General features: G+C 37.7%; 1 protein-coding gene across 2 annotated transcripts in view; it reads left to right on the forward strand.

Moving 5' to 3' along the window:
- The window catches only part of POLR3B (RNA polymerase III subunit B), a 71,583-nt gene that overhangs the window by 14,288 nt on the left and 30,124 nt on the right, over positions 1 to 27,171 (forward strand). For both annotated transcript variants that reach the window (XM_063154372.1, XM_063154373.1), the window contains 10 exons: positions 2,216 to 2,338; positions 3,849 to 3,965; positions 4,456 to 4,590; positions 10,181 to 10,342; positions 13,532 to 13,732; positions 14,753 to 14,915; positions 16,878 to 17,031; positions 18,285 to 18,359; positions 19,130 to 19,228; positions 22,754 to 22,881. In XM_063154372.1, coding sequence (XP_063010442.1) covers positions 2,216 to 2,338; positions 3,849 to 3,965; positions 4,456 to 4,590; positions 10,181 to 10,342; positions 13,532 to 13,732; positions 14,753 to 14,915; positions 16,878 to 17,031; positions 18,285 to 18,359; positions 19,130 to 19,228; positions 22,754 to 22,881 — 1,357 coding nt within the window. The remainder of the gene's footprint in view (positions 1 to 2,215; positions 2,339 to 3,848; positions 3,966 to 4,455; positions 4,591 to 10,180; positions 10,343 to 13,531; positions 13,733 to 14,752; positions 14,916 to 16,877; positions 17,032 to 18,284; positions 18,360 to 19,129; positions 19,229 to 22,753; positions 22,882 to 27,171) is intronic.

Raw genomic sequence — 27,171 nt, forward strand, 5'->3', positions numbered from 1 at the left:
ATGTAGGTGGTTTTGTGTATACAACTACGCTGAGGATGGTTGAAAGTATAAAGGAGAATAAACAGGTTTATTTTTAGGCTGTTGTATTAGCACATCTTTTTCAGTCATTTGCCTGAGTTTTATTCATTACTCATAAATTTGTTTCGTTCAATTTGCGCATATTTAACAACGCGACATATGTTGTTTGCTGACAGATCCTAGCCTTTCCCCTCAGAAATTTAGAATTCTCAGATAATTTTGCTGCTACAAACTCCAGCTAGAAAGTCTATGCAGGCATGAAGATCTGTCTTACTCTCATCGTTTTGCTGTAACACTTGATCAGAGAATTCATCAAGCAGAAGAAATTATCAACCCTCTTTAATTTACTGTGGCTCTCAGTTTTTAATGGTTGAAAAAACGTAATAACAATTCTGATTGACTTTTTCCCCCCCCAGATTTTATATGACAGTTAAGATTTTGTTGCTGTCCAAAAATTAACCTGATGGACAGAAATAAGGTGATACCAGCTTGCAGTTGGTGTGCTTTAGCTAAGTGTATTTGTATTATATGTCCCTAGAATGGCACAAAAATTTTGTTCTTCTAAAAACTTCTAGACTGAGTGCAATAATTGTATTAATCTAGTTGTTGTCCCTGAACTAGTTCACTGCTTAGCTGTTAAATTCTAGACACATGGAACCTTACTGTTGTGAAGCTTTCATGCTTTTGTAGACTTGTCTTTTGAGTCTGGTGAGAAGGGAATTTTGTTAACTTCTCTGCTGAGATTTTTTAACTACTGTGTGACCTTATTTAAAAGGGTGAGAAAGTGTAATAATATTTGAAAAACAGAGATCTCAACCACAATAATATCACACAGCCAACTTCTGGTTCTGAAAAGAGCCTTGAGATCAGAGGCGTAACTATTTAATGGGATCAAACTAAGATGAAACACTGATACCTGGTGAAGTAACTGTATCTTGAGTTGGCATTCAAGTCTGTCTGAGATCCTGGAATTGTGATCTGGGCTTTGCATTAAAAGAGGAGAGTCCTCACACTGTTCTGGGTGTGTGATACTTCTGCAGCACTTTTAATTTCTAATAAACCACAAGGCGAAAAGACAGTGTTTGAATTTAAAGGAACTTCGACCACTTCTTTGTTCAAAAAGAAGGAAATTAAAGAAAAAATGCTGAATACTTCACATTTAGTGCAACAGTTTTGCAAGGGAACAGTTTTAGCTAGGTGTTAAGCAAAGTGACTCTCCAGGAAGGCAATAAGAAGGAAAGGTATTTCTGCATTTTTGAGGAAAATGTGAGGTTTTGGGGTACTGCCAGTTTTTAATGAGAACCAGAATACTAGAGTCTACATAGGCCGTTATTTACAATGGTCTTTGTGGCAGGCACTTTGGAGAATAATGTGAATGCAAACGTAACTTCCTCACAGAGTTCTGAGAAACATATTATAACTCAGCCAGAAGAGGTTTAGTGAGATTATTCCATTTCTTGATATGGCTGAGCTCCAGGCAAATGTGTGAAGAGGGGGGAGCTTTAGCACCATCTGGAATCCACAAAATCCTTCACTGCTGGCTGCCACCTTGAAACACTTACTAATAGAGAGATTTTTCTAAACCTGTTAAGCGCTTTCTTAGTTTATTAAGTTTTTTCCACGGTATAAAGTCTAACAAGGTGTCCATGAACCAGTGAAATAATAGAACGTCTTTCAAGTGGAATTGTGTAGTGAAGTCATCTTCTAAATCCAAAGAGCTGCAAAGGGGGTAAAGTGTAACCATTTCTTGAATGTGATGAGCTACATCACAGCGGAGTTTGCAAAATTGCTTGTGGTAAGAGACTGTGAGTACTCCTTTAAGAAATTTTGCCTTCCTTTCTTTATTGTAGATTCTGACTTGGCTTTCATTGTTAAACACTTTGGTTTGTTTTTGCTCAGTATTTTTTTTCCTTAAGAAAAAAACAACAGAATTTAACTCCTGTCAGTGAAGAAAAGAAAGAAAACCCCATATAGGCTCTCCAAAAAGTGTGTGTGTTCCTGCTGCTTATCAAGATTTCCATTTAACGTTCTTCCATAGCTGGAATATGTGCTGCCAGTGCCAGATGGCACAGATTCTTAGAGAAGAACTAGCTCTTGCTTAGTAGTAATACAGACAAACAATACCAAATTAGCATAAGCAAATGTCAGTGAGTTAACATAAAGCCTGTGTTATTTCTGCCTTTTCTTCTTTTCCTAGGCCATGGGTGTTGAGAGTGACCAGGAGATTGTACAGATGATTGGCACAGAGGAACATGTGATGGCTGCATTTGCTCCTAGTCTGGAAGAATGCCAAAAAGCTCAGATTTTTACACAGATGCAGGTGTGCCTTTTCACAGAGACCATAAAAATCAAGACAGTGGATATTGACCACGTTGCTGTGTCAGCAATGGACATAGACTTTCTGTTTTAAAATTTGTTTTGGGGGTGTCTTTCAAGCTGAGGCTTTTTAAAGGGTCAGGACTTGCCAAACGTGAGACTTGACTCTCATGACCTAACTGGAGAAGAAAAAAATTGAAGTCAAGCAGTGCTTTGTTTTCAGAAGCCCAAGGTTGTATTTTAATAGCATAACCCTGTATATAAAAAATAGCAATGTCCATAAAATTAGGGGGGTTTGTTGAAGATATTTTTAAAAGAGAATTACAAGCCCCATTTTGCTGAAGCCCTGTTGATGTGGCTGTGACCATTTAATCATGAGTAGATGTTCTTCTGTTTTAGTCTCCTGTATGAAGCCTGCGTAGCAGCTACCCTCTGTCCTGCTAAAGACTCAGCAGAATTCTCTTAGCTCATGCACCTTTTTTAGTTAGCCAGAACATGGGCCATTTTCCTGGGAGCAAATGGGTATATATATTAATCTGCTAGAAGAAGCTTTTGAAGATTAATCTTATTTCTGCTATTTCATTGTAAATTTGTCAAACCATTCCATGTGTGATGTTTAATGTTTTAAAGTGAACATCTTTCCGGTTTTCATATTTGGGGGCTTTTGAGGGTTCCAGTTAGCTTGAAGAGCTCCTAATTCAGAGTCAGATGAGTAAGTGAGCTGGAGCAACACAGAGGAATGTGAAGTATTCAGAAAGTTAGAAAAACAGACAGAAATACAGAAGTTATTCTGTGCAAGAAATGTCAAATGAAGTTAATAGAGAGATGGCTCTTTGTGGAAGAGTGTAACAGATGGAAAGAATAATCTGTCATTTAGTGGAGAGGGTGACTCTTTCACATAGCTTCATGACTTCCAGGCAGAAACTTCCTGTGTGGGCTTGGATAGCTTCTTGACTCATCTAACTAGGAATTCTGCAGATTGATTGACAGCTGGTAGGAGAGGTAGAATTCACTGCAAGGCACTCCTGGAGACAGACACGGATGCCATACAGTAGCTTTTGGGGATATCAAAGAGAGAGGTTTAATGGTTTAATATCTGGATGAAATTTAGCAAGTAAACAAAAGAACTGAAGGTGAAAAGTCTAATTAAATAAACTGGATATTTTTGGAACTTATAGAATCTTTTTTTCTACATCTCTGCCATATCCTTTCTTTTAGTATCATAGTAATCATGAATTTCCACTTTCCATTCCAAGTGTTACCAACCTGTGACAAACACATTGCATGCATAGTCAATTGTGTCAATTTTCAGGAATTTTTTTGTTAGTTAAGTTTTGGTTGTAAATTAGTATCACTTACATCTTCGTTATTTTGCAGTTTGTTTGATGTTGGTTTGTATCATCCATTGGTGGTGAGATTGCAGTGGTTGAGGAATGCACACTAACTTGACGTGTGTGTGTGTTTATATAGGTTGCAGTTCTGATATTGACTCAGGTTAATTCCTCACTTCACAGGCCTTGAAGTACATTGGAAACAAAGTACGAAGGCAAAGGATGTGGGGAGGCCCAAAGAAAACAAAGATGGAAGAAGCCCGAGAGCTGCTGGCATCAACCATTCTGACCCATGTGCTCGTATGTAACATTCTGGGAGTTTTTTAAATAGGAGTAAGCTTGTATGGTTATTTACGGTGCGAGCTTTGTTGGCAGGGAAAAATGTCTTTGATGGCTTTGTAGCTGAGATAAAGTAAATCATGCTCAAAATAAAGGGGAAGACTTGGATTGAGTCAAAAGAAATCTTTGTGAAATGCTGTACCATTGAACTAATCAAACTATGCAATTTTTCTACATAGCCAGACAGTATCAGGTGTGAATTCAGGACTTTCATCTTTCATGACCTATATCTTTATTCTGATTTACTTTCATTTGCTATCTGTTTCAAAATCACTAGCATTTATTTTTTGCGTTTTAAAAGAAAGTAAAGCACTGAATCCCTTTTGTAACTCACTCAGCCCAGATTACCAGTGATTTAAATGGATGTATTTGTCTGAATAAGAACTAAGGAGCTGATCCTGAAGCGTTGATGTGTGTTTGTTTTGTTTAGTTTTTTAAAATTTTTTTTCAGGTGAAGGAATTCAATTTTCGTGCCAAGTGCATATATACAGCAGTGATGGTACGGAGAGTAATTTTGGCTCAAGGAGAAAATAAAGTAGATGACAGAGACTACTATGGAAATAAACGTTTGGAGCTGGCAGGGCAGGTGAGTTTTTACTTCAGAGCCAAGTGTTTCAGGGTTTTGTTACTGTCTCCTCTTAAAAGAGGCAGAATAAGGAATAAAGAGTGTCCCTGTCTTCTCAACTGAAGCATTTCCCCTCTCATTTTATTTTTGTTGGCTTTTCTGTGTTGACTCATAGATCTGCTTTCATGATTGAGACTAATACATTGTATCTTCACTTTTGTATTGCCTGTTTATACCAGATGAAAGGACAGAGCAGTGCAAATAGAGCATCAGTCCTAGTTTTGGCATAGCACTGCTAGTGTTGAGAAGGCAGCAGTAAGAGCCATTCCCCAGTCCTCCCGTCTAAGCAGCTGGGTAAGGGAATAAACTGGACAAAGGAGGTGCCTGCATGTCATGTCCAGGCTGTCCCATTGTGGAGAACCCAGCTTGTGTACCAGCTCAGAGAACAGCCACTCAAGCCTCCTGTAATTTGGTGCCCATAAGATTGCTCATTTGTTGTCAGCTGCCTCTCTGGCCTGTAGCGTGGCATGAATTAACAAAATATTCAAAGTTAACTTGTGCAGCTCATGGAAGTGGATTTATGGAGTTCTCTGCTTGAAGAATTTTGGCACTGGAGGCAGAAGCAGTATCCAAGGGCTGCAAAGGAGGGAATGGTTTGAGGTGTCTGGCATCGTCTTTTTGCAGAGAGGGTGGCAGTTCACCACTCAAACTGCATTTTCCTAATGCTGGAGGAATTTGTCTGTCAGGAAAAGGTACTGCTTAGCTAATGTGTCATGTATTTTTCCTTGCCATCTGTGCTTATTTGGTTAAACAGTTTATATTAGGATTAGACTTCTTTGCTGTGCTAAGTACTAAGGCAAGTTGGCATTTTAGTAGTTGGTATCACCTGTGGTTATTGATCATGCATCAGAAATTCAGATAAGTACACAAAATGCACTTATTTCTGGATTGCAGAAACTGCATCTCTGCTGCTCATGGCGTTTGTATTGGGATTTCTCTTTCTGCACGCATAACAATATTTGTTCATTTTTGTTCCTATCCAGTGGAAATTCTCATTTTATTACGCTTTTTACGATTTGTGCTTGCATATTGTCTCCTACTCCTCCTTTCCACCCTGCCCTGCCGTCTGTGCCCATATGCAAGCACACACCGTGCAGTTATTTTAGAGTAAAAACCACATGCTTTGCTTCCTAGTTTTTGGAAGAAACTAAGATGGCACTCTTGAACACATTCAAAGCACAAATGCAATGAAAAAACGCAACTTCTTAGGATAAGAAAATTCTTTCTTGAAATTAATGTCTTTACTGTTCATCAAATTTTTGCACCAGTGCTGAGGCAGAAAATGTTTCTAAAGTGTAAGGAGTAGTTAATTGCCATTAGTGCACCATTTCAGTGGAATAAATATTTTAAGCTGTGATTGTGTTTCTTGGGTTTCTGCTGTAACCACTGCAGTTCAATATGATTGTAATCAGTAAATTAGTTGTTGCTTTGGCATCAGATTGTTCTTATTTAACTGGATCAAAGGAGTAGTTTGTTTTTTCCTAATACTTTTAGAAGCAGAAAGTAGAGCAGGTAAAGAATTTTCTACAAGCTGTAAGAAAAAGCCCTCTGCTCACTCAGATGTTAACAACCAAAGTTGTTTTAAATTATGTGGGAAAAGGTTTTAAATGTAGAGGATCATCACAACAAAGCCAATGCATATTTTTCTCTATATCAAGAAGACCTATTGGGGAGTGGGGAGGGTATTAACACTTGATTAAGGATAGTTCTTTCTCTCTTGTGGTAAATGCTCATTTCAAGCTGAGTGGTTTAATTTCCCTCTGCTGTTTTTTTGGTGAAATACTAATTTTGTTAGATTGCAGACTAAATAGCGTCAAGTTTTGACAGTTTCTAGATGTTTGTGTTTCGCTAAAGTTTGTGTGGATAAAATGGCTGTTGGTGGTTTGTTTTGGTTTTTTTTTTTTTTTTTTTTTTTTTTTTATGCCAGCATGTTCCTGGAATAAAAATCCTGTTGATTTAAAATCTGAATAAATTATAAAAAAAGAAAAGATTCCCATGCGAGGAGAGAAACACAGCGGTCTAAACAGTGTAAAGACATAAATGGCATTGTGTTTATAAAAATGTGTGAAAACAATAGCTGCTAATTTCACACCCCATGGGACAAGAGAGTACGAAATGTGCTTTAGCTTTAGATAACAGAGTTGTATCCACTAGCCAAGCTGGTTTACAGAGCTTTCTCTTAGTCTGTCTGCCACTAGAGGCTCGGTAGGCCAGGTGCCAGCTGAGGTGTTAGCAAAGCCTACCGATTTCAGGCTTAATCTTTTCACCTACCTTTTCTCTTCCCTTAATGTGTTCATTATTTGCTAAGCATTACTCTGTTCTTTGTCCTCTTTTTTTTTTTTTTTTTGTTTCTAATGCAGCTTGCTTTGTATGTGTGAGATATGGAACAGCACCAAAATCCGGCACCCTGGAAAGCAAGGGATTTCTACCCTGTGACAAAAGAATCCTGCCTTGACTTCAGAGATTGCCTAATCCCAGCTGTTCTGATAATATAATTAAGGCTGCCTAATGTCTTTAATTTTGCAACCAGTTTGTGTGAAAGGGAGAATTTGGCACTCTAAAGGCTTAAACGCTAAATAGCAATCTCAAGACGCCTAATTAGAATTCTCTGACATTAAGCTAATTGCTGAAACTGTATTTCAGCAGCTTAACTTCTTTATTAATTTTTCTTAGGATTTTCAATGAAAATCAATTGGTGAGCTGTCGGTATTTTTTTTCCTTACATATAATTTGCTCTTTAGTGCTCCTCTCTGAAGAAAGCTGAAAGGCCCTGGACTAACTATGAAATCCATTGAATATTATCAGTGGCATTCCATCCTTCTTCTTTAATCTCTTGCTCTTGACCTAAATAATGTGGTTATTGTGAAATTCTTCTTTGCCAGATAGTCAGAGCTCTTAGAGAGTGTGTGAGTGAAATTAGCAAAGTATGAGGCTTTCCAGACTGGCAAGTAGTAAGAATTTGGTGTACTTGGGGTGTAACTGACTATTAGTTATAGGAGAGGAAGGGTGATGTGGCTTTGTAATCCCCATGACATATGGAATGACAAGATTCTTGCAGTTTTTTGATCAAGAAATCAAATATGAAAACATATTCTGAGTAATTTTTTCAAGTGTTTAGTTAAATGTTTCAGTCCTGCTTGAACCTGTTTAGATCAAATGTTTACTGTAGTTAATTTCAAGAGTTTAGTTCTTATTTAACAAGACTATCAGCCATCTTAAAATGACACCTTTCCTCCTCTTACTTTTTCTCTACTTCTGAAGCTCTTCCCTCATAATCTTATTTTTGGTAACTCCAGTGTATTATCCTTCCTAATACAATGCTTCATAAAAGCTTTTATTTCCGGTAGAAATCTAATTTAAATTAACTGTTACATCACAGGTGAGTTGCAGGTGACTGGATTTCTTGTGACAGGGGTGAGAGAGTAACATTTTGCAACTGTTAATGGTGTTACAAACTTCAGGAAGGAAAAGAGGCTCTACAGCACCTTCCTCTCATTCCAAGGTCAGATCTAAACAACCTGTCTGTCCAGAGTGGCAATAGGATTCCCCTTTTTTCACGGGGTTAAACACGCTGTGTGTGTTGTCACCAGCTTTACAGTGTCATTGGCCAAATGCTTTGGTCAGCCTAGCTGGAGCATGTAGGTAGAGGAAAGGAAATAAAAGCTAGTGGCCCATCCTAGGGAGAGAAGAGTGAGCGTGGTTTACTTTCTTGTTTCCAGAAAGTAAGGAGAGGTGGGGACTATGTCTCATGGAGACAGGTAAAATACAGTTTCATTCTGCATACACAATAATTACTCCAGAATGTCCTAGCTTGTGATGGATGAACACATAGGTTGTTCTAACTGGGTGCTTTGTACACTGCGAGCTACCATTCCTGGCACTGAGAGCAGTTGCATTTTTGGTTCTTCTGACACTTGGAGCTGTTGTGGACTCAGGTTCCAGGACAGGAATGCCATGCTTTAGACTTTACACTGCTTGCTTGCAAAGCTAATTGTTGTGAGTACTCAAAATGTATCATGAGGTGCAGATTTAAGTGTTTTGGAAAACTGCTGCTGTTGCAAGGAGAGGCTGAGCAAACTGCAGAAGCAAAGCAGATTGGAGAGCAAAAAAAGTCAGATCACAACTTTGGCAGCCTTTTCCTTTTATGGCTAGTTTAAGAAGTAATTAATATACAGGAAATAATTGTGTTAAAATGCCACACTTTTGAAAGATTCTGTTGCTGGGTTCATTTTAAGTTGATTGTTTGGGGTTTTTTTTCCTATTCATCTGAGATATGTAGCTTTACTGCCTAAACTGTAGACTTTTTGGGTTGTTGATTTGTCTTTTTTAAGAGGGACATATGAAGAGTATTGCACTTTCCAGATAGTAGCAGTTCTATAAAACAGTGACAGATGTTGAACATCCACAGGTGAACTCTCTGTGGGGTGTAATTAGTTTTCCACAGATTGTGATTGGCAGAAGGTAGCAGGATAAAAGTCTGTATGAGTAAGGAAGCTGCCTGTGATACCTGAGATATGTATTAGAGTAAAAACCAGTCTTGCCTCCAAATTTTGTGTGTAATTCAGGGTATTAAATCCTTAAAAGTGTTTCTAACTTTAGGGAGGAAGTAAATCAGCTGGATTGTATTTGTCCTGGTTCAGGGCAAATTTTGGAGACACTCCCCCAAAGGGGCTTCTCTAGGTAAGCAGATTCAATCAGCCCCTCCTCCCAACCAGTCCGGGAGAAAATACCTCCTTAGAGAAAAGTGGAGAAAAAACTGTTTATTAAATAATAAAACCTAAACAATGTTAAACAAAAAAACACCTTGCTGCTCCAAAAGAGATGACAAACTCAGAAAGTCCCTCCCCGGGTTGAAGCTCAGCTCACTCAGGCTCTTATCGGTCCCTCCAGTGCTGGAAATGTCTCAGGCCAGGCCCAGCCCGGTGGGCCACAGGTGTGAGCTGCCGTGCTCTTCTGGGTGTTCAGTCCAAAGCAGGTTTAAACAGGTCCAAAGAAAAGGGAAAAAGGAAAAAACCACAGTCCAGGGAACGTCTTTGCCTCAGCTACCTAAACTAACTAAAAGCAAAGGAGAGCTCTGTCCTGCTGTCTGTCCATCCACAGACAACACAGCCCAGGAGCAGGAATGTGGAGGAGTGAGTGCAGTGTCTGAAAACAGACTGCACGCTTCTTCTCTCCCCCTTCACTCTCTGGAACAAGTCCTAAAGTGCAATACTTATTATTCAGCATAAACAGAACAAGACAATTGGGGATAAAAGCATCATATAGTCAACCTAGGACAGTAATGTAGCAGGATAGCGTAGAGAAGTATGGCTGTGCTAAAATATTGTGAAGGAAAGATTAAAGCAAAGCAGAAGGGGATAAGTGCATGAACTTAGACCATTCTAGTTAATTTCTATTAAAAGTTCTCTAATACTGTAAAAAGGCAAAAACTTGTGGTAAAACTATCATTTGTGAAACAGAAAAGTTACATTTTAACTGACAAGTAGTCTCTTTCCTCATTTCCTAGACTTGAAGAAGTATAATTTTTCCCTTAACCATTTTGTATTTCCAGCTTCTTTCTCTTCTGTTTGAAGATTTGTTCAAAAAATTTAATTCTGAGCTGAAAAAGATTGCTGACCAGGTGATCCCCAAGCAGCGTGCAGCTCAGTTTGATGTCGTGAAGCACATGCGGCAGGACCAGATCTCCAATGGCATGGTTAATGCCATATCCACAGTAAGTACTTCTGTTCTGATTCTAGGATGCAGAGCTTTTCCACCGTAATTAATGATGGAAACGTGTACATTTATTTTTGATTAATCTGAAAAGCAGATCTATTTAATGATTTTTATAGGTTAAAATTGGAAAACTCTGTCAGGGGCAGGGCATTTGGAATTCACTGAAGAATCAGTAATCATCAAGCATTTTTTATTGCAAATGGATGTTTTACTTTTTGAGAAGGAATAGTAGAAGCAGGCAAATCTATAGTAGTGATCATGGTTGTATTTATCCAGCTGACTGTCTTCTAGATTCTACTTTACTATGTAGTTTTTTATTATCTGGATTTAGCTGGGGTCAGGTTACATCATTTGTACAAAAGATTTTTGAAAAACAGCAGGAAAACATCATGAGCATGAGGAAAAAAAATCCCCTCAACCTCAGTTTTGAGGTCTTTGAGGGCAGTGCCTTTTTATTTTGAAGTTGATGAAATGAACAAATTTGCAGCATAGAAGTTTGTACTTCTCTGCTAGTGGTACTGATCTATTTAACAGGGAAATCTGCTGCATGCCATAATATTAAAAAACCCTGATAATTACCCTTTAAATATTTGCCTTGGATTTTAGCCTGTTTCTGTCTTCTGCTGGAACAGATCCTTTCCTTCATGCCAGTGGACAAGAACAATAATAGCTGCTAACTGTGTCTTTCACCTCAGATATCTACAAGAGCAATTTGTGAAATTGCTCCTGAAATCCAGCTAGTAGCTTGTAAAAGACTTTGAAATTCATGATTTTTAAAAGAAATTAGATTAGACTTAAGTATTTTAGGAGCTGGTAAAAATTGTGGAACCTGATATTTAATCTTTGGTGCTCTTGAGAGGGCTTTTCTGCCTAGTATGAAACCGAGGTTTTTCTTTGGTTCCTGTAGACAAATTAATTCCACATATTCCGTTCAAAACCACCAACAGTCTGTAACTTACAAATCCAAGTGTTAAAGCTTATCACTGTTTAATTTTATGAGTGCCCCAAATGTAGTTAAATCTCCACAGTGCACATAACCAAAACAATTGACAGATTTGTTTTTCTAAATGCTAGTGTTTTCTTCTAGCTTGTGCCAGTTTTTCCATTTGGACTGACAGAGATAAATCTGCAAGTATTCAGTCCATATTCAGTAAAGTCTTGTTCTTCCTGTGTCTTTGGACTTTTTTTACTGCCACATAAGCAGTTAAACACCATCTGCTCTTAAGCATTGAAAAATAATTTCTCAGGAACAATGCCCAGTGCACACCATTCAAGAGATTAAGCAAATACCATAAAAATGATTCTTGGAAATTACAATCTCCAATCTCACCAGAATGCTTCAATAATAGTCTCAAAGAGCATGAAATAACGGAGCAGATTCAAAATTGCACCAGTAGCATGCAAAAGAATTCATAGCCCTACTGCATCAGCTGTACAGTGGTGCTCAGTGATGTTTGCTACAGGTCCTCTCCTTACCCTGAAAAACCCCAGAAGAGAAGGTAGGGCAGGCAGTAGTGCCACAAGCCTGATGGGCATTTCAGCATCTGAAGAATCACCTGATGCCACTGAGGGGCATCATAAGAGTTCTCAACAGGATGTTCTCAATGGGAGTGGTCTCACAACTGCCCTGGCCTCTTTTGATTTTCTTTTTTGTGGACAACTTTTGAAGGATCCACTCTGTCCCTTCTAAAGCCCAAAGAATATTTTAGATAATGTCTTCAGGCAGCATTTTTACTTCCCCTTTTTCCCAGTCTTTCTGATTTTAGACTCTTCTGGGCAGCAAAGGAGAAACCTCATATTCATTTAGCCTACAGATGCAATACTTTCTAGTGTGAAGAAAACCTACTGGCTTATTGTATTCTTCCACTTACACTTCCATAACTCTCAGTCTTTACAGAACGAAATGGTCAGTGAGTCAACCATTCCCAAAGATGCTGAACAAATGAACAGGTTTCATTTGACTGACTTGCCATTGGGCATGATGTCTTCCCACTTGCTTTTACAAATTTGAGACTATTTGATAGTCTCTGGTAGAAGACTGGAGATTATCAAAATAACAAAACCATTCTTATGAATGGTGTTTTCTTCTGTTGATCACTGAAGGGGATTGTGCTGTTAAAAGTGGAAATAAAAAAGCCAAGCAAATCACCCTATAAAAGGGTTTTGGTGTAGTACAGCAAGGAAGCTTCAAGTTATTTGTTAATATTGGTGAGCTGAGTTTGCCAAAAAGGGTTCAAGAATTAGCAGAAGGCAGTCCTTGGGAAAATGTTGTCTTTGGACTGAACAGTAACATGGTGCCTGTGGTAAATAGTATTTCAGACAGAAACTTGCTGTATCTACTGACTCAGGTGCTGAGAACTGGATATGGAGTAAATGTCACAAAGGCAAAACTTTTAACACCAAATCTCAAGATTGCAGTAGAGTTTATTACATCTTGCATGGAAGCATATTTGTGTCTTAGAACATGCTCTGAACTCCTTTGTTGTGATTAAAACCACAAGTGAGAGTGCCTGTGACAGTACTGAAACACAAAACCTCTGAGATGTTCATGTACCTTAAATTTCATATGTGGTGTAATCCAAACAGAAGTTGGGAGGACCTGCTCCACACACACTCACACACTTTCTCTGGGAAGACACATGAATGAGTCTTTTTCCTCTGGATTCCAAAAACAAAAGGCTTCAAAGAAGTACAGAGGGCTTTGATGTCGGACTTCTCCAGCATAAATATCTGTGTTTCCTACAAAACAAATCATGAAAAAGACAAAACTGAAAGCTTGTGGGATCTATTGTAAAAGTGTTATATCACTCCAAAGACCTTTTTTCCTTTCTTAAATAGTAAAAAAAACAAATCTATAAATCAAAACCAAAATAATTTAATTTAGCTAAATTTGAGTATTAATTTACCTGTGATGGACAGGTGAAAAAGACTTCATGTGATGGAATAAGTAATAGCAAAAGTACCCTCGCATCTGAAAGAGTAGTCCTTTTGTTTCAACTTCTCTTTAATGCCTAATACAGATATGCTATAACTAGGAGGTTATAGACAGATAGGTAGTTAGAAATTTGATCAATATAAACGGGCAACATTTGTTTTGCAAAGGTCCTCAGATATCATTCTGTCTAGACTCTTGAAAAAGTCAAGGACAAACTGCACAATTATTTTTAACATTAATTTTATTCTACAGGGAAATTGGTCTCTAAAGAGATTCAAGATGGACCGCCAAGGCGTGACACAGGTCTTGTCCCGCTTGTCTTACATATCTGCTCTGGGAATGATGACCAGGATCTCTTCTCAGTTTGAAAAGACAAGGAAAGTGAGTGGTCCTCGATCGCTACAGCCATCTCAGTGGGGGATGCTCTGCCCTTCTGACACTCCTGAAGGAGAGGTGAGGAATTTCTATTTTGCTTTCTGGGTTTCTTGTCCTGACAAATGGAGACACTGTTTGAAGTAGGTAGTCCTCCATCAGAGGAATAATTCTGATGAAGTATCTGCAGAGATAAATTATCCTCAGCCGGATAACACAACTTGTGTGACATCTTACATCCTACCTGTTGACATCCTGGTCCTCCTTACTATATTGTCTTTTATTCTCCTGTATAGACTGTCTGGAAACAGTTCTGAAATCATTTGGCTACATGAGAATGACATGAACAAGTCCCATTTTTGCAGTGGAACTACTTGTTCTCTTTTGGTGAGAACAGAAAGAGAGGAGTCCTAAACCCCTCTCCCTTTGTTCTGTAATAAACATTCTGTTTTCAAGTTGCAGCATCAACCTGCAGTGTTTCTGGAAACATGTACCAGTATTTCTTTAGCGGTCAGCTTGAGGAAAAAACCATCTTTGTACATATTTCAGTCAAGGAATTGATTCTGACAGTCTTGTTTTATTTGGCTTTCCATTTCTTTCTTTTTTTATTTTTCTGAATAGAAGGTACTCTGAGGGGAGGAACTCTGAACTTTCTGAATAAGTCAATATAAGCTAGTCTTACTAGGCAGCTGAAATAAAGTTACACTGTATAAGTTACTTTTTCATTTAAAGATGCTAAAGTTTGTGCTAGAACATACAGGATACATGAAAAATTGATCAATTGACTGATCTTGTATTTCCATTATGCTGCTGAGTAGCTGAGGAGAGAAACATAGGGTGGTTAACTTAAAATCTGTTTCAGTGCCTGTATTTTTTACTGGCTTGCAAATGCTAAAGCATTACATTTCAGTGTGATACAGAAAATTCTACTTTTTTTTTTCCTCCATAACTTCAGAGTAATTAATTTAATTTCTTTCACTTTGTCATCTTTCTGTTTTTGTCAATCATAAGTACAGTTTGGGGAGAAAAATGCAAGTATGGTATTAACACATAGAAAGAGAAGGGATAAAATTAGTGGGTTTTGATTTTGTTTTTTCCTAGGCCTGTGGTTTGGTCAAAAACCTTGCCCTCATGACTCACATTACTACGGATATGGAAGATGGCCCAATTATTAAATTAGCCAGTAATCTTGGAGTAGAAGATGTCAACTTGCTCTGTGGTGAAGAACTTTCATACCCAAACGTGTTCCTGGTTTTCCTTAATGGTATGTTACTTTTCACCAGTCTTGACTTTGATTTGTTACTGATGGAGAGTTAGGCTTCAGAAACCCTCCAGTAGTTCTTGGATCACAGTCAACAGCAGATGCTGCTTTCCACGTGCAAATAATTTCCTCTGTAAATATTTTGATAGTGTTGGGCAAAGTAGAAGGGCCAGATAATGGCACTTAGTTTTGTCAAGTTGTGTCATCAGAACTCTACAGATGTGTGTAGCTGGGAAATAGAAGCTTTCTCAAATTTCAGCCCTGTTTTTAAGCCCACTTGAATAAATAGGCACAAAAATATGTACATTTAATCTAGGGGTTTGTTTATTTGTTTTTTAGATATTGGCCAAAGGAGGTTCCATTCATAAAGTACTTTTAGAAGAAAATAACTTGGATTTGTAATATGTAATATTGTAATTAGTTCACAAATTCAGATCTTCCTTTACAGAAAGCATTTCGTTTTCTGTAATCTTTATATGTTTTATATATATTCGTGCATTTTAAAGAGCCTTTAAAAACAGAAAGGAAACATCTGAATATTATTTTTGAAGTTTAGCAATGCTGTTCTCTTTAAAAATACTTTTGAAGGAGCATCTTGCTTTGTGTGTGATGAGAAAAACTAGACCATGGAAAACAGGCCTGTCTTGTTAAAGGGATGTTTTGGTACATGTGCTTTGCATCTGCACATTCATATTTCTTTTACAACTGATCTTCTAGCATTTCTAAACCAACAGGTACTATGGTATCAGATTTCAAAATACTGACATTTAAAAACTGTAGCTGTGATTTCAAATTAGCCTTTTGTCAGTAGCATCTACTTCGAGGGACAAGTGTGTAATATTTGTCACCATGAGTAAGTTCTCCGTTTACCCTTGAATTAAACAGTGGTTGTTCTTCAACCCTGCCTTTTTCTGGTAACATAAAAGCAATACTTGACCAAACTATGTTCTTTTGCTCTGCTTTTCTCTAGCAGTGTGTTAAAGATAAGGTTCAGTGAAACCACATGCACTCTCTTCTGTCTTGTGGTCCAAAGGGGAGTGCAGAGTCAAAATATTAGACTCTTCCTTGACAAGCACAGTTTGGAGTACAGAACAAGATAGTCTGTTCCCAGATGTAGATAAACTAGTACTGAGTGGGACAAGCCAAGTTACTGTTCAATCCACTGATTTGGGGTTCCATAAAAAATTCAAACTTGTGGATAGCTGACTTGATCCTGATTTAAACTTATGACTTAAGAAGGTAGATACTGTGTTAAGTACAAAAAGCTGTACAGCTTTAAAGCTGTAAAGACCCTTCTGTTGTGTTATAAACTCCCTAAACTATCATCCTTTGTCTTCTCCTTTAAAGTTTTTAAAATGTAAGCATAGATGTTTATTTTATATGATAAGATTGCTTTGGTCAGGTGACTCTTTAAATGAATTTTACCCTTTTGTTTGCTCCTCATGCATCAGAATATTTAAGTATGAGCCCTGCTAAGATAGCTGAGTTGAGCTAAGTACCTAAAAGAGAAATTCTAGTGCTGTTGTGAGTGATCAAATACATCAAAATATCAGGACTTCAAAATTTCTGACAAGGCAGCAGGGCTGTTCCTTAGTCTGTTCTTGGAAACCGTGAATCCATTTCAGTATAGGTAAAGTTGCAGGCTTGAGAATTCTTATGTTGTGTACCAACTGCTTAATGGGCACCTGAGCAAAAACATACTAGAAGAAAGCTGGAAGAACCACACCATTTGGTTTCTCGGGCTGTTTGGAAGCATACAGGTAGATGACTTGTGAAATTCTGACAATTTTGAATTGAGAGGTAAAAAGAGCTGGTTCCTATTCATGTTAGGGAAGGTGTATTTTACAACAACTCATTATTGACAAGAAGCAGAAGTAATTCTGTGCATGCTGCACATGATCAGAATTTGTAAATATTTTTGGATGTGCAAAGGATGCATCAGGTATTTATTCTCTCTCTGACCAGGTAACATCCTAGGTGTCATCCGTGATCACCAGAAATTAGTCAACACCTTTCGGATCTTGCGTCGAGCAGGTTATATCAATGAATTTGTTTCCATCTCTACAAATCTGTCTGACAGATGTGTCTACATTTCCTCTGATGGAGGGAGATTGTGCAGGTAAACTTCTCATCAGAATCACCTCACTACTGAACTGGCTATAAATTTCTATGGACTGGGCTAAGACTTTCACAGGAACAGTTTTAAGCAAATTCAGTAAGACTTGAGCATCTCTTTTCTCCTTAAATAAGCCCTCATTCAAAATAGGCAGAGGTTGGAAGAGACAGAATGGGTTAATGAATATATAGATATTTTAGCATTGACTGGCTGTGTGCATATTCTGTGCTCACTTCAGCAAATCAGCAGTCACAACTACTGGTGGCATTCTACTTGGTTCACTAATTGCATCTCAGAGCATGTTGAATGCAGTTTGAGGCTTGTCAGAGGCTCCAAAATAGTAAATGCACAAACCGTCAATTAATCATACCTGGTCAAGAGGTCCTGAGTAGGGCCCATATTCAGTGGCAGAGAAATCAGTTTTCCAGTCAGGGCTAATATGTGTAATTTGGGAAATGGCAGTAAAGCTGACCATTTTTAAAATAAAAGCAAGGGATGTGCATGTGGATTTGCAGGGCTTTACCAAGTTTGCTTTGTGGCACCCCTCACCCTGTAATTGTTCAGATATCCCTATTAACCATTTAAAAGTGCTTATTAGTCTTCTAACAGTTATTTAGACTTCAGAGGTGACTCCACAAGTATCTTGTAGCTATTTGCTGCTCTTTATAAAAGCACTTGTCCACATAGCAACAGCCCTCAACATTGCCTTCTTGCATGCCATCCTTTGTGTCAGTGTTTTTGTGTGGTAGGGAAGCCTTCAGAGATCCATGTGCTACTGAAATTTATGGATTCATCAGAGATTACCCACAGTAAATGCCTGTACTTTACAGCGTGTAGGCAATTGCAAAATGGAGCACAAACTGTGAACTTAGTGTTCCGTAAAACCCACAGTACTAAATGCTGTTCTTAGCTTTGTAGTTTGGGAAATCTCAAATCTTTTAAAGCCATCATCAAAATCTGTCGGTAAAACTTACAAAATTTTAGTTGAATGATTTAAAGGGGAAAAAAATGGCTTTCACCTCAAAATTTAAGTCTTGATTTCTCTATTACACATTTTAAGTTATATCAAACTAATGTCTGAATAGTTATGGATTTTATTTATGTGGTTTTATCAGTTAAAGGCCGATAAATTTTAAGAACAGTTTATAGACGAGGTTGTGCATAGGCAGGATTCTTACTGTTAGAATAAATTAAGTTACCTGCCTAAGTATTTGCTATGACCATCTTCTTTCTTTTTATTTTTTTTTTAATTTCAGGCCTTACATAATTGTCAAGAAGCAAAAACCTGCAGTTACAAACAAGCATATGGAAGAACTGGCTCAGGGCTACAGGTACACAATTCAAGTAGGCCATATTGATCTTCACCAAGTAAATACTGTGTGGAGATACTTCAGTCAGTCAGTATTTCACAGTCTTAGGGTTAGCTAATTAGAGAAGTCTGCTCTCCTGTATAAATTCATAATCTTTGTGTTGGAGGTTTTCTGTTTAAAGTCAAATTAGGGCTGGTGTTCTTACTTTGTTACTGCTGTGAGATTTGGTGAGTATACAGAATAAATACATCTTAGCCTCATCTTTCTGCAAATGTAAGGTTTGAGGCAGTCAGACCTTTCCATCATCCTCCTGATTGAAAAATCACACACCTCACAGGAGTATCCAACATAACCACCCTAAACTGGGCACATTCAGAGTTTTTGAAAGTCCTTGCAAATTCTTACTTAATGTATTTTTTTTTTTTAAAAACACTAATACAAAGGCATTTAAATTTAGGTCTAATTAAATTCCACAAATCACAAAAATGTACGTGATTATCCTTATATTTGCCTGGATATACAGTGATGATGAGTACATACAGGACGATTCTATGTAGTTGTTCAAGTAAGTAACATTCATCTGTCAGACTGTGATGCAGTGAATGGGCAACAGGATTAATTAAAAAAACCACATTTTTCTTCAATGTGTAATACGCACAGAACTCTACATGTAGAAGTATTTGTCTCGTTTAGCTTTACATATTACATTCCTTTAATATATGTACTAAATATTTTAAATTTATAGAAATATAAGATCAGTGCTTCAAGTGTAATTTTTAATTTATCTGTAGGAATTTTGAAGACTTCTTGCATGAAGGCCTCGTCGAATATTTGGATGTGAATGAAGAAAATGACTGTAACATTGCCCTGTATGAAAATACAATCAATAAGTATGTATCCATTCAATAACTGGTACGGGAAAAACTTTTATAGGGTAACTCTCTGAAATGCAGATATATAAATAATGTTGCTGTTTTCACATGTACACACTGCTCCCTTGATAATGGTTGAAACTACTCCAGGTGAAAGCTAAAGAGAGAAATCTGTCTGCATGCATCCTAAATTATCCATGGGAAGTTACAAAAAGTGGTTCAGATTTTGAGAGAGTTGTTTCTGCTACTAACTCTCAAAAATATTAAATACTTGAAGGTATATCCTTTCTTTCTCTGGATGTGGCTCTTTGTTCTGCTCATTGGGCTGCTCATCATAAATAATCTTATCCAATAGGTATCCAGAAGGCAAATGGTTCCACATGTTATTTGATTATCTTAGCATATCATGATTGTTTGGAAATTTCTTTTCTGGCCGTAAAGGGACCCTAGACACCCACCTTACATTAAGTGAAATGCTGGAATGAGACCTTCCCTTTGACTTTTGGATGTACAATAGGCCCCAATAAAAATGTCAGCATCATTCTGTGTATTCTTTACCACACATCTTAAAACCAGTTTTGATATGTGATTTTAATTCAGAGAGATTTCCAGATCTGTTATGTTTTCCACATATTTGAAGCACCTCCTGCAATTTTTTTTACTGTTGTCTTCTGGCTGTGATTAAAGAGCCCACATTAAAGGAAGGATTCTTTTAAATTTTTAAGTCCTCCTATCTTTTTAATGGTTTTAACAGGTTTTTAATGTCTCTCTGACAATATCCTGTAAACTGAAGCCTGAATATGAAATGCTAGACATTATCTCTGTGAATATTTGATGAGTAGATTTATGCAGAAAATTCTTTTTCTAAATAATCTGTCCTGGTCAAGTACTCCTGCAAGCTAATAGAAATACATCATTGATTTCAGTGGAGCTGGGTGAGCTTTTCAATTATCTTTAACCTTTGCTAAATGTAATGCATTAACTCTGCTAATTTACTTGCCTTGCTCCTACCCAGGCTTTTGAAGACTTTATCACTTTAAGAGATTACTCTTGCATGCTCTTGACTGAGTTCTATATACATGAGCAAAGAAGACTGCACACAGTTGCTGTCATTTGTGCTGAAATTAAATAACTTCCACAAAGCACCAGAGCTGAAAATTTAAGTTACAGGACAACTGACTCAGAAAGGTTAATGGGAATGTATCACATGAAATTGTTGTTTAGTCTAAAAGTGGAGGAGAAAGTGGACTTCCAGTGGACCAGTGTGAGGAAAGGACTCCTCAGCAACTCCCAGGAAGCTCAGAAGATTCTTGTATTGTCCATCAATTGTTTTGAGTTTGACTTCAATGCTAACAGTGGCTAACTGTGCCATAAGTATCTGAGCTTGCATCGTATGAGCACTTTGCTCCTTGTGTTAGGTGATGATACTCCCTACATCCTGAATAGCTGAATTGAGTACCCCCTTTCCCCAGATGACCATCCTGCATTTTAAATGGTGTGACCATGTTGGTAGGGTTTGTTCTGGTAATGCCATTGATACAACCCACTATCTGAAGTATCCCAGTAGCATTCCTGCTTTTGTAACATAGGCTTCTTTTAGCTACAGTATCCTCTCTTTATCTTTCCAATCCAATTAGAGGGGTTTTCGTTGGAGTATTTGACTCTAATGCATTCTATTTCTTCCTTACACACTTGTAACTCTGCTTTTTGAATTCATGAGGTTGCCTTTCCTTTCTTGGGCCTGATTCTGGCAGTGGCATTTTTGACCTGCAGAAATTGGACTGCCCTGTAAAGTCTGAATGTCTCCCTTAGCTCTCTGGAATACTTCATCAGGTAGTAGGATCATCTTTGGTTGAAATAGATTGACCTCACTGGAAGAAGACATCTGTTGAATACCCTATATGCAAATGTGTATCTATTTCCATGCACTTGTATCCTGTGGAGAAATTTGCAAACTTCACTATCAATAAGTGTCAAGCTTCTGGTTTTATTGTTTGAAAAGCATTTGAAAAAGTTCTGTGAAGTTCTGCAGAATGGGGAAGCAGTCTCTGCTTCCAGTTTGCTTCTGACTCTTGAAACCATTTTGCAATTACTTGATTGCAGTTGGAATTCTCCCATTAGTATTTTCTTATGATAGGCTTTAGATAACATAGCTACTTTTTATCAAGTGGAGAAAAAACAGTGGCTGTTCTCTGGCCAGCAGGTGATTTTTAGGTTATTCAGTTGTATTTGTGATTTATAAAGATTTCTAGGACTGATAGGTAGTTTCATTGGCTTAATCCTCAGGATTTCCAGGTCTATTTTTTTCAGCTTTCAGATTTCATTATTCTTCCAGTAGTACATATATTGTTTATCTATAAAGTTGCACTTGTCTTCAGTCTCTATGTGCTTGTGTGTAATTCCTTAGCCTTTTTTAGCTTACAATGCTTGGCTGTCTTTTGAGTGTTGCTATAATAGACTTCTCTGTCACTTCCTTGGCAAGATCCTGAAGTCAAGTAATCAAATTAACTTATTTTAATAATTAAAGTCTTCCAAAAGACTTCCAAGAGAAGTCAAACATTAAAGATGAGATTTTGAGAATGCATTGGGTTTAGATGTCTGGGAGAAGCAATGTGTGCATAAACCCAAGGTCTATAATAGATCCAGGACATGAAAGATAGGCTTTGACTAGGTTTAGTTATAATCATCTGTATTTTGTAATTCCTCACATCCTAATTACATATCTTGATTTAAATTCATGTCTGCTCCAGCCAAGCTTTATTGTACACTTCATTCTTAGTTACTAGTCTCTCCACTTGCATCCCAATGCATGCTATGATTTGTCTTTGCTGAGCATAGACTTTCTCTTCTGAAGCTCATGCCAGATAAAAGAAATTGTCTCTCTGTCTTTACTCCTTTTCTCTATCTTTTTACTTCTCATCAGTACTGCCTTTTTACAACATAATCATTTCCAAAATATTTGCAGATCTTTTCAAATAGTGTTGTATTATATCATGTACCTATGGCAGTGAATCTGGTTTGGAGACAGATGTTTTCTCCTTAACTGATATAGCTGACCTTGGAAAACTAAAACAGTTTTTTTAATACCTGAATCTGTTGTGCTCTTCCTTCTTCCATCTCCCCAGTGGATTTCTGGATCTCTGAGATTAGTAATTTGATGCGAAGGGCTCACTCTCATTACATGAGAAGACATTCCTTAAGGCATTTTGGGTCTTACTGTATAAACTGATGGTTTATTGTTTTACTGAGCTCCCTCAGGTTGTCATTATCTGGAGGCTTTTCCTCCGTTATGGAATTTCATAAACCCTGATTTATTTCTCCTTCCTTTTCATGTGGAAACACTTATAACCAAAAGAAAGTTGTTGGGTTTTTGTAATAAAAATAAAAATCCTGTAGTGAATCTGTGTTTTGAGGTTTACATTTGGCTTACATTCTCCTGAACAGAATTGAATATGAAGTGTTATGAGATAATACTAAATTAAATGAATTCCACTGAAGTTGTTTGTTCACAAGCCTGCCATAATTGGTACTCTTTCTTTTAAGAGATACAACTCATTTGGAGATTGAGCCTTTCACGCTTCTGGGTGTCTGTGCTGGGCTGATTCCATATCCTCACCACAACCAGTCCCCAAGAAACACTTACCAGTGCGCCATGGGGAAACAAGCAATGGGTAAGACTTCACTTTTTATTCGTCTTTGAAGTGTTATGTATTTTTGAAGTTATGTAGCAAAAGTGACAAACAAAAATTCTTTTTTTCCTGATTCACATAAAGGCTTTGCTGGGAAAAGTAAAAGAGCACCTCTTTAGCTTTGAGGAAAAAAAAGAGTTTACCTCTGAAACTTGGAAAGATTAATGTGAGAAAAGTATCAGTTTGTTTTACTTAATGAAGACTATATTTGCAATTCTTAACACTTAAAAGAAAATTTTAATGAACTGGGATACTTCTGTGTTTTCTATTGTGTTTTATTGGAAATTATCATGACCTTCAAGTTTTCAGCATATCTGCAGGATTGGCAGAGTGGGGTTTTCTTCTCTTTATGCTGCAATGTGCTGTGGGTTTCCAGACAAAAAAGAGTTAAAAATTGTTCTCACAAAGAGAGACAGAGCACAGATTGAGGAGCATTTCTTTGACTGGTTGAGTAAATGTCCTAAAAATAAATATATCAGTAGTTAACATTGACATCAGAGAATAAGAAGACTCAAGTGTGAAAGAGTTCTTAATAATTTGAACACTTTTCCACAGCCATAGTTTAGATATTTTTGCTTTTGCTGTTTTGGATGAAGAGGGTGAGCACTGAAACAAAATTAATTTTCTGATTACTTATTATTTAATTTGACAGTGTCATATCTGGTCATTAAAACCCAAACGTTTTGTAAATTTGCTGGTGGAGGTAATTAACAGCAGTTAAGTTCTCATCCTTTCTTTAATACTCAGTGAAATCAGCATTACAGTGTCCAAGTCTATGGCCTGTGATCAAGGCAGAGGAGCCTGAGCAGTCATGCATCAATTCAGGCAGCTGCATTCAGACTGGTGCTCTACAGGCTGGTTTCGTGGCTTGTATTGATGGCTTGATTGCAAGCTGGGAGCTACAGTAGCACAGCACTGTTTCATGAAGGAACTGCCACTTCAGTTAGGTTTACTAAACCATGTATTTTGTGCTGTGTGTTCAAAGCTTAAACACTACGTCTTTTGTGAGACTTCTCCAGCAGAATTAATAGCAAAGTAACTGCCTTATGCTGAAACATCATGTCGAGCACATGAAAACTGAAAATAGCAAGATGCATGTTCTCTATTTAAATTTAAAAAAAAAAAGGTGGGTGGGTGGAAAGAGGAGCAATGCAATCTTTTTTCCTTACAGTTCTCCCCCATCCCATTATCTTTTCCCCACCCCTGAGTCTCTATTTTATGACTATTAGTCTCAGAAGGTTTGGTAAGTTACCACACACAGTTAAGCAGGATCAGTGTGTACAGAAAGCCAATTCAGTATCTGTGGAGTTCTTTTGTAGTTTTCTGTGTGAAGGTTTTTTTCCCCGTTTTGTTTTGAGTGTCATTTGCAATTCATTGTCTGTGTTTTCTGAGGTTGGTGTATTCAGCTGCTTTGACCCTAGGTCTTGCACATTTAGCTCCTTGGATACAATCCTCTGACGTTCCTGCTGACGCTAGGAACACAAAAGCCATTGAATATCTTGAGCAATAAAAAAAGCCTTTGTTTCAGTTTATTATGACAAAACACCTGACTCAAAGAATAAGCAGCTAGATAAAAGTAAATTTTACAAGTTGGCAGATTACTTGAGCTTTATTTTGCTCTGTCTGAAGTACCTGCAAACAGCAGAAGCTTTTTGTAATAACTGCTTTAAAAAGCCACCATAAGTGGCAAGATGTAGGGACAGAGATGATTTTTCTCTACCCTTACTGATCAGATGAGACCTAGAGGGTATTCCTGAAACATTGCACATACTTTTTTCTGTTTATTTTTGTGAAGAGATGTGATGTAGTGTAGCTCCAAATTCCAACCTTTAAGTTACCATCCACCTTTATTGCTTTCTTTCTCCATAATGAAATTGCAGAGCAGCTCCTCATCCAACACTGCTATGGGGAAAGTCTCATGTCCGAGTCCTCCGTGTCACTCCTTGACTGTCAAAACCTGGAGCAGTGAAGGGAGCCCAGGGTTCAGACTGGGAAAGGAGAGCCTTGTACTTGTCAACACTGATCCACCCCCTCTGATCACATCACAGGGCTGTGCCAGCAGCTTTGGACAGTCTTTTCTTTTTGAAGTCTCTTTTTTAAGCAACATCAAGCTAAGGAAAGGTGTGAAAGCACAAGTAAGTGGAGAGTGGACATCAGATATTGGAATGAGGTCTGTAATACAGTGTCCCTGACAAGTATTAGGTCCTGAAATAGTAATGTTTATTCTGGAGAGCATTACATGTCCTGAAATCTCCCTTTCATGGGTAGATGAGTTGTCTTGGTAGAGGACTGCACTTAGTGACCAAACTGGATTTCAGTAAAAATAAAACCCCTCACTTTTGGTATAGATTATTTACCATATGTTGCAGGTTAAACTGTAAGACTGAGAGAAAGTTAGGTAGTAAATACAACAGCAGCTGCAAAGACTTCAGTTGAATGTTGACATTTCGGTGCAAGGTTAATGGTTGTAGCTTCAAATCTCAGAAGTACTTAAGATGAAAATACAAGAGTCTGTACTGTTTGCATTTAATCTGTGGGTAAAATAATACTTCAGAGGATCAAAGGCTTCTACAGTTAAGAAATAGTTCTAAACTGGACTTTTTAATTCCATTAAGACATGAAAACCTAATCAGTTTTACACATTGTACATCTGTGACTGTCTAAAAGCCTAATTTGAAGAATGAAAAAATACAGTTTTCCTGCCAGTAATCCTAAGTGATGGTGTGGGTACACAAAGCAAGCTGTACACTCACAGCACAACTGCGCCCTGCAGCTTCAACCCATATGACATAACAAGTCTTGACTAAGGAGAGGAGGATTTGGGTGTTGATTATTACTGTGACCTCTGAAAGAAAAGGAAGTATTTGAGGGACAGACATAGGTGGGTGAGAGCTTTGTTGTAGAAGCTTATAATGAAGAAAAAACTTTAATATTGCAAAAAAAGCCTGCTACTGTATCATGGACTTTCTGCTTTGCTTCTGTGAAGTAGCAAAGCCCTTTATATACTGTTCTGCCTTGTACTGTAGCCAGCTGAATGTGTTAAAATTGAGTTGAGAAGATAAATATGCTTCAAGGAACTCAGTGCTGGGGAGTTTTGACAGTTATGAAAGTTCTTTGGTGGACTGAGAGCCAGAGTCCTCCCAAATTTTGTACAGCTAGCATAGGAGCACAGAATCTAAACAAACCTCAAAGCAAAACCAGCTGTTACTGGTCATCACAGCTGGATCTAGGAGCACTGTGGCCGCAGTTCTGTTCTGACACTGCTCTTTGAGGATTGTTTGTGCTCTATGACACGACCTCATTTTGACACCTCTCCTCTCCTTCGTAGTAGGCACAGAAGTGCTGATGCAGAAATGAGCCCCCCCCAACACATATTTTACCCATAATCTTTTTAACCCACTCCTTAATCTTTCTACTGTGAAAAGAGTATTTCTAACACTTAACATCCAGATCACCTAATGCATGTACTGTGACAATCTGTCTGAGCAGAGTCGGAGTCCCCTCCACAAGGTTTATTGCAGCATTTAAAAACTTCGTCTCTTGCTTTGTGCTCATATAAAAGGACAGAAACATAGAAAATCCGTGGTGAAAACAGGGGAAATACAGAATTACAGCAGTTCTTTTCTTGACATGGGCAGTAATAACCCTTTTGGCTCAAGTGGATTGACTTCTGTATCCTTGTTAATTTTGATTGTACAGTTTAATGTTGTTGGAAGTGATACACCAGAGAATTGGATTAATGCTTATTTTAGCTGGCTGTTTGTTCTGGTGAGTTCTCAAAACTTTCAGCATCAGAATAGCAATGCCTCATTTATGCTAAATATCAGTAGAAAGTGTTTTTGTAGTTATTATTTCACACTAAAGGATACTCAAATGACACTTAAAAAGAAAAAAAAAACTGTCAGGAAATTGAAAAAAGAAGGGAAGAATGCACACGTGCATTCACAATATATCAAGTACTGAGAAAAGCAAGAAAATAATCTTTGTCGTCTCTAGGTCAACTTTGTGTATTTTGCTTTAACCAGGGCTAATTACCAATGAAAAAAATTGGTTCTTGCTGGTGAGATAATTATAAATGTGAGTCATTGTGAGCAAGGTTTGTTATGGTGAACCTTAATTATACTTCACTTTTGCTTGGTTGTTTGGCTGGAGCAAACAAGGGCTCTGTTCTTTCAGAGGGAGAGCAGAAATAAAGCTAGTGACTTCCTTCATTTCAGCACCCACACAGAGGGCTCATCCCAGCACCCCAGTCCTCTGAAGAGAGATGCTGCT

The sequence above is a fragment of the Melospiza melodia genome, chromosome 4, assembly GCF_035770615.1.
Source record: "Melospiza melodia melodia isolate bMelMel2 chromosome 4, bMelMel2.pri, whole genome shotgun sequence".
In the NCBI taxonomy this organism is placed as follows: Eukaryota; Metazoa; Chordata; class Aves; order Passeriformes; family Passerellidae; genus Melospiza; species Melospiza melodia.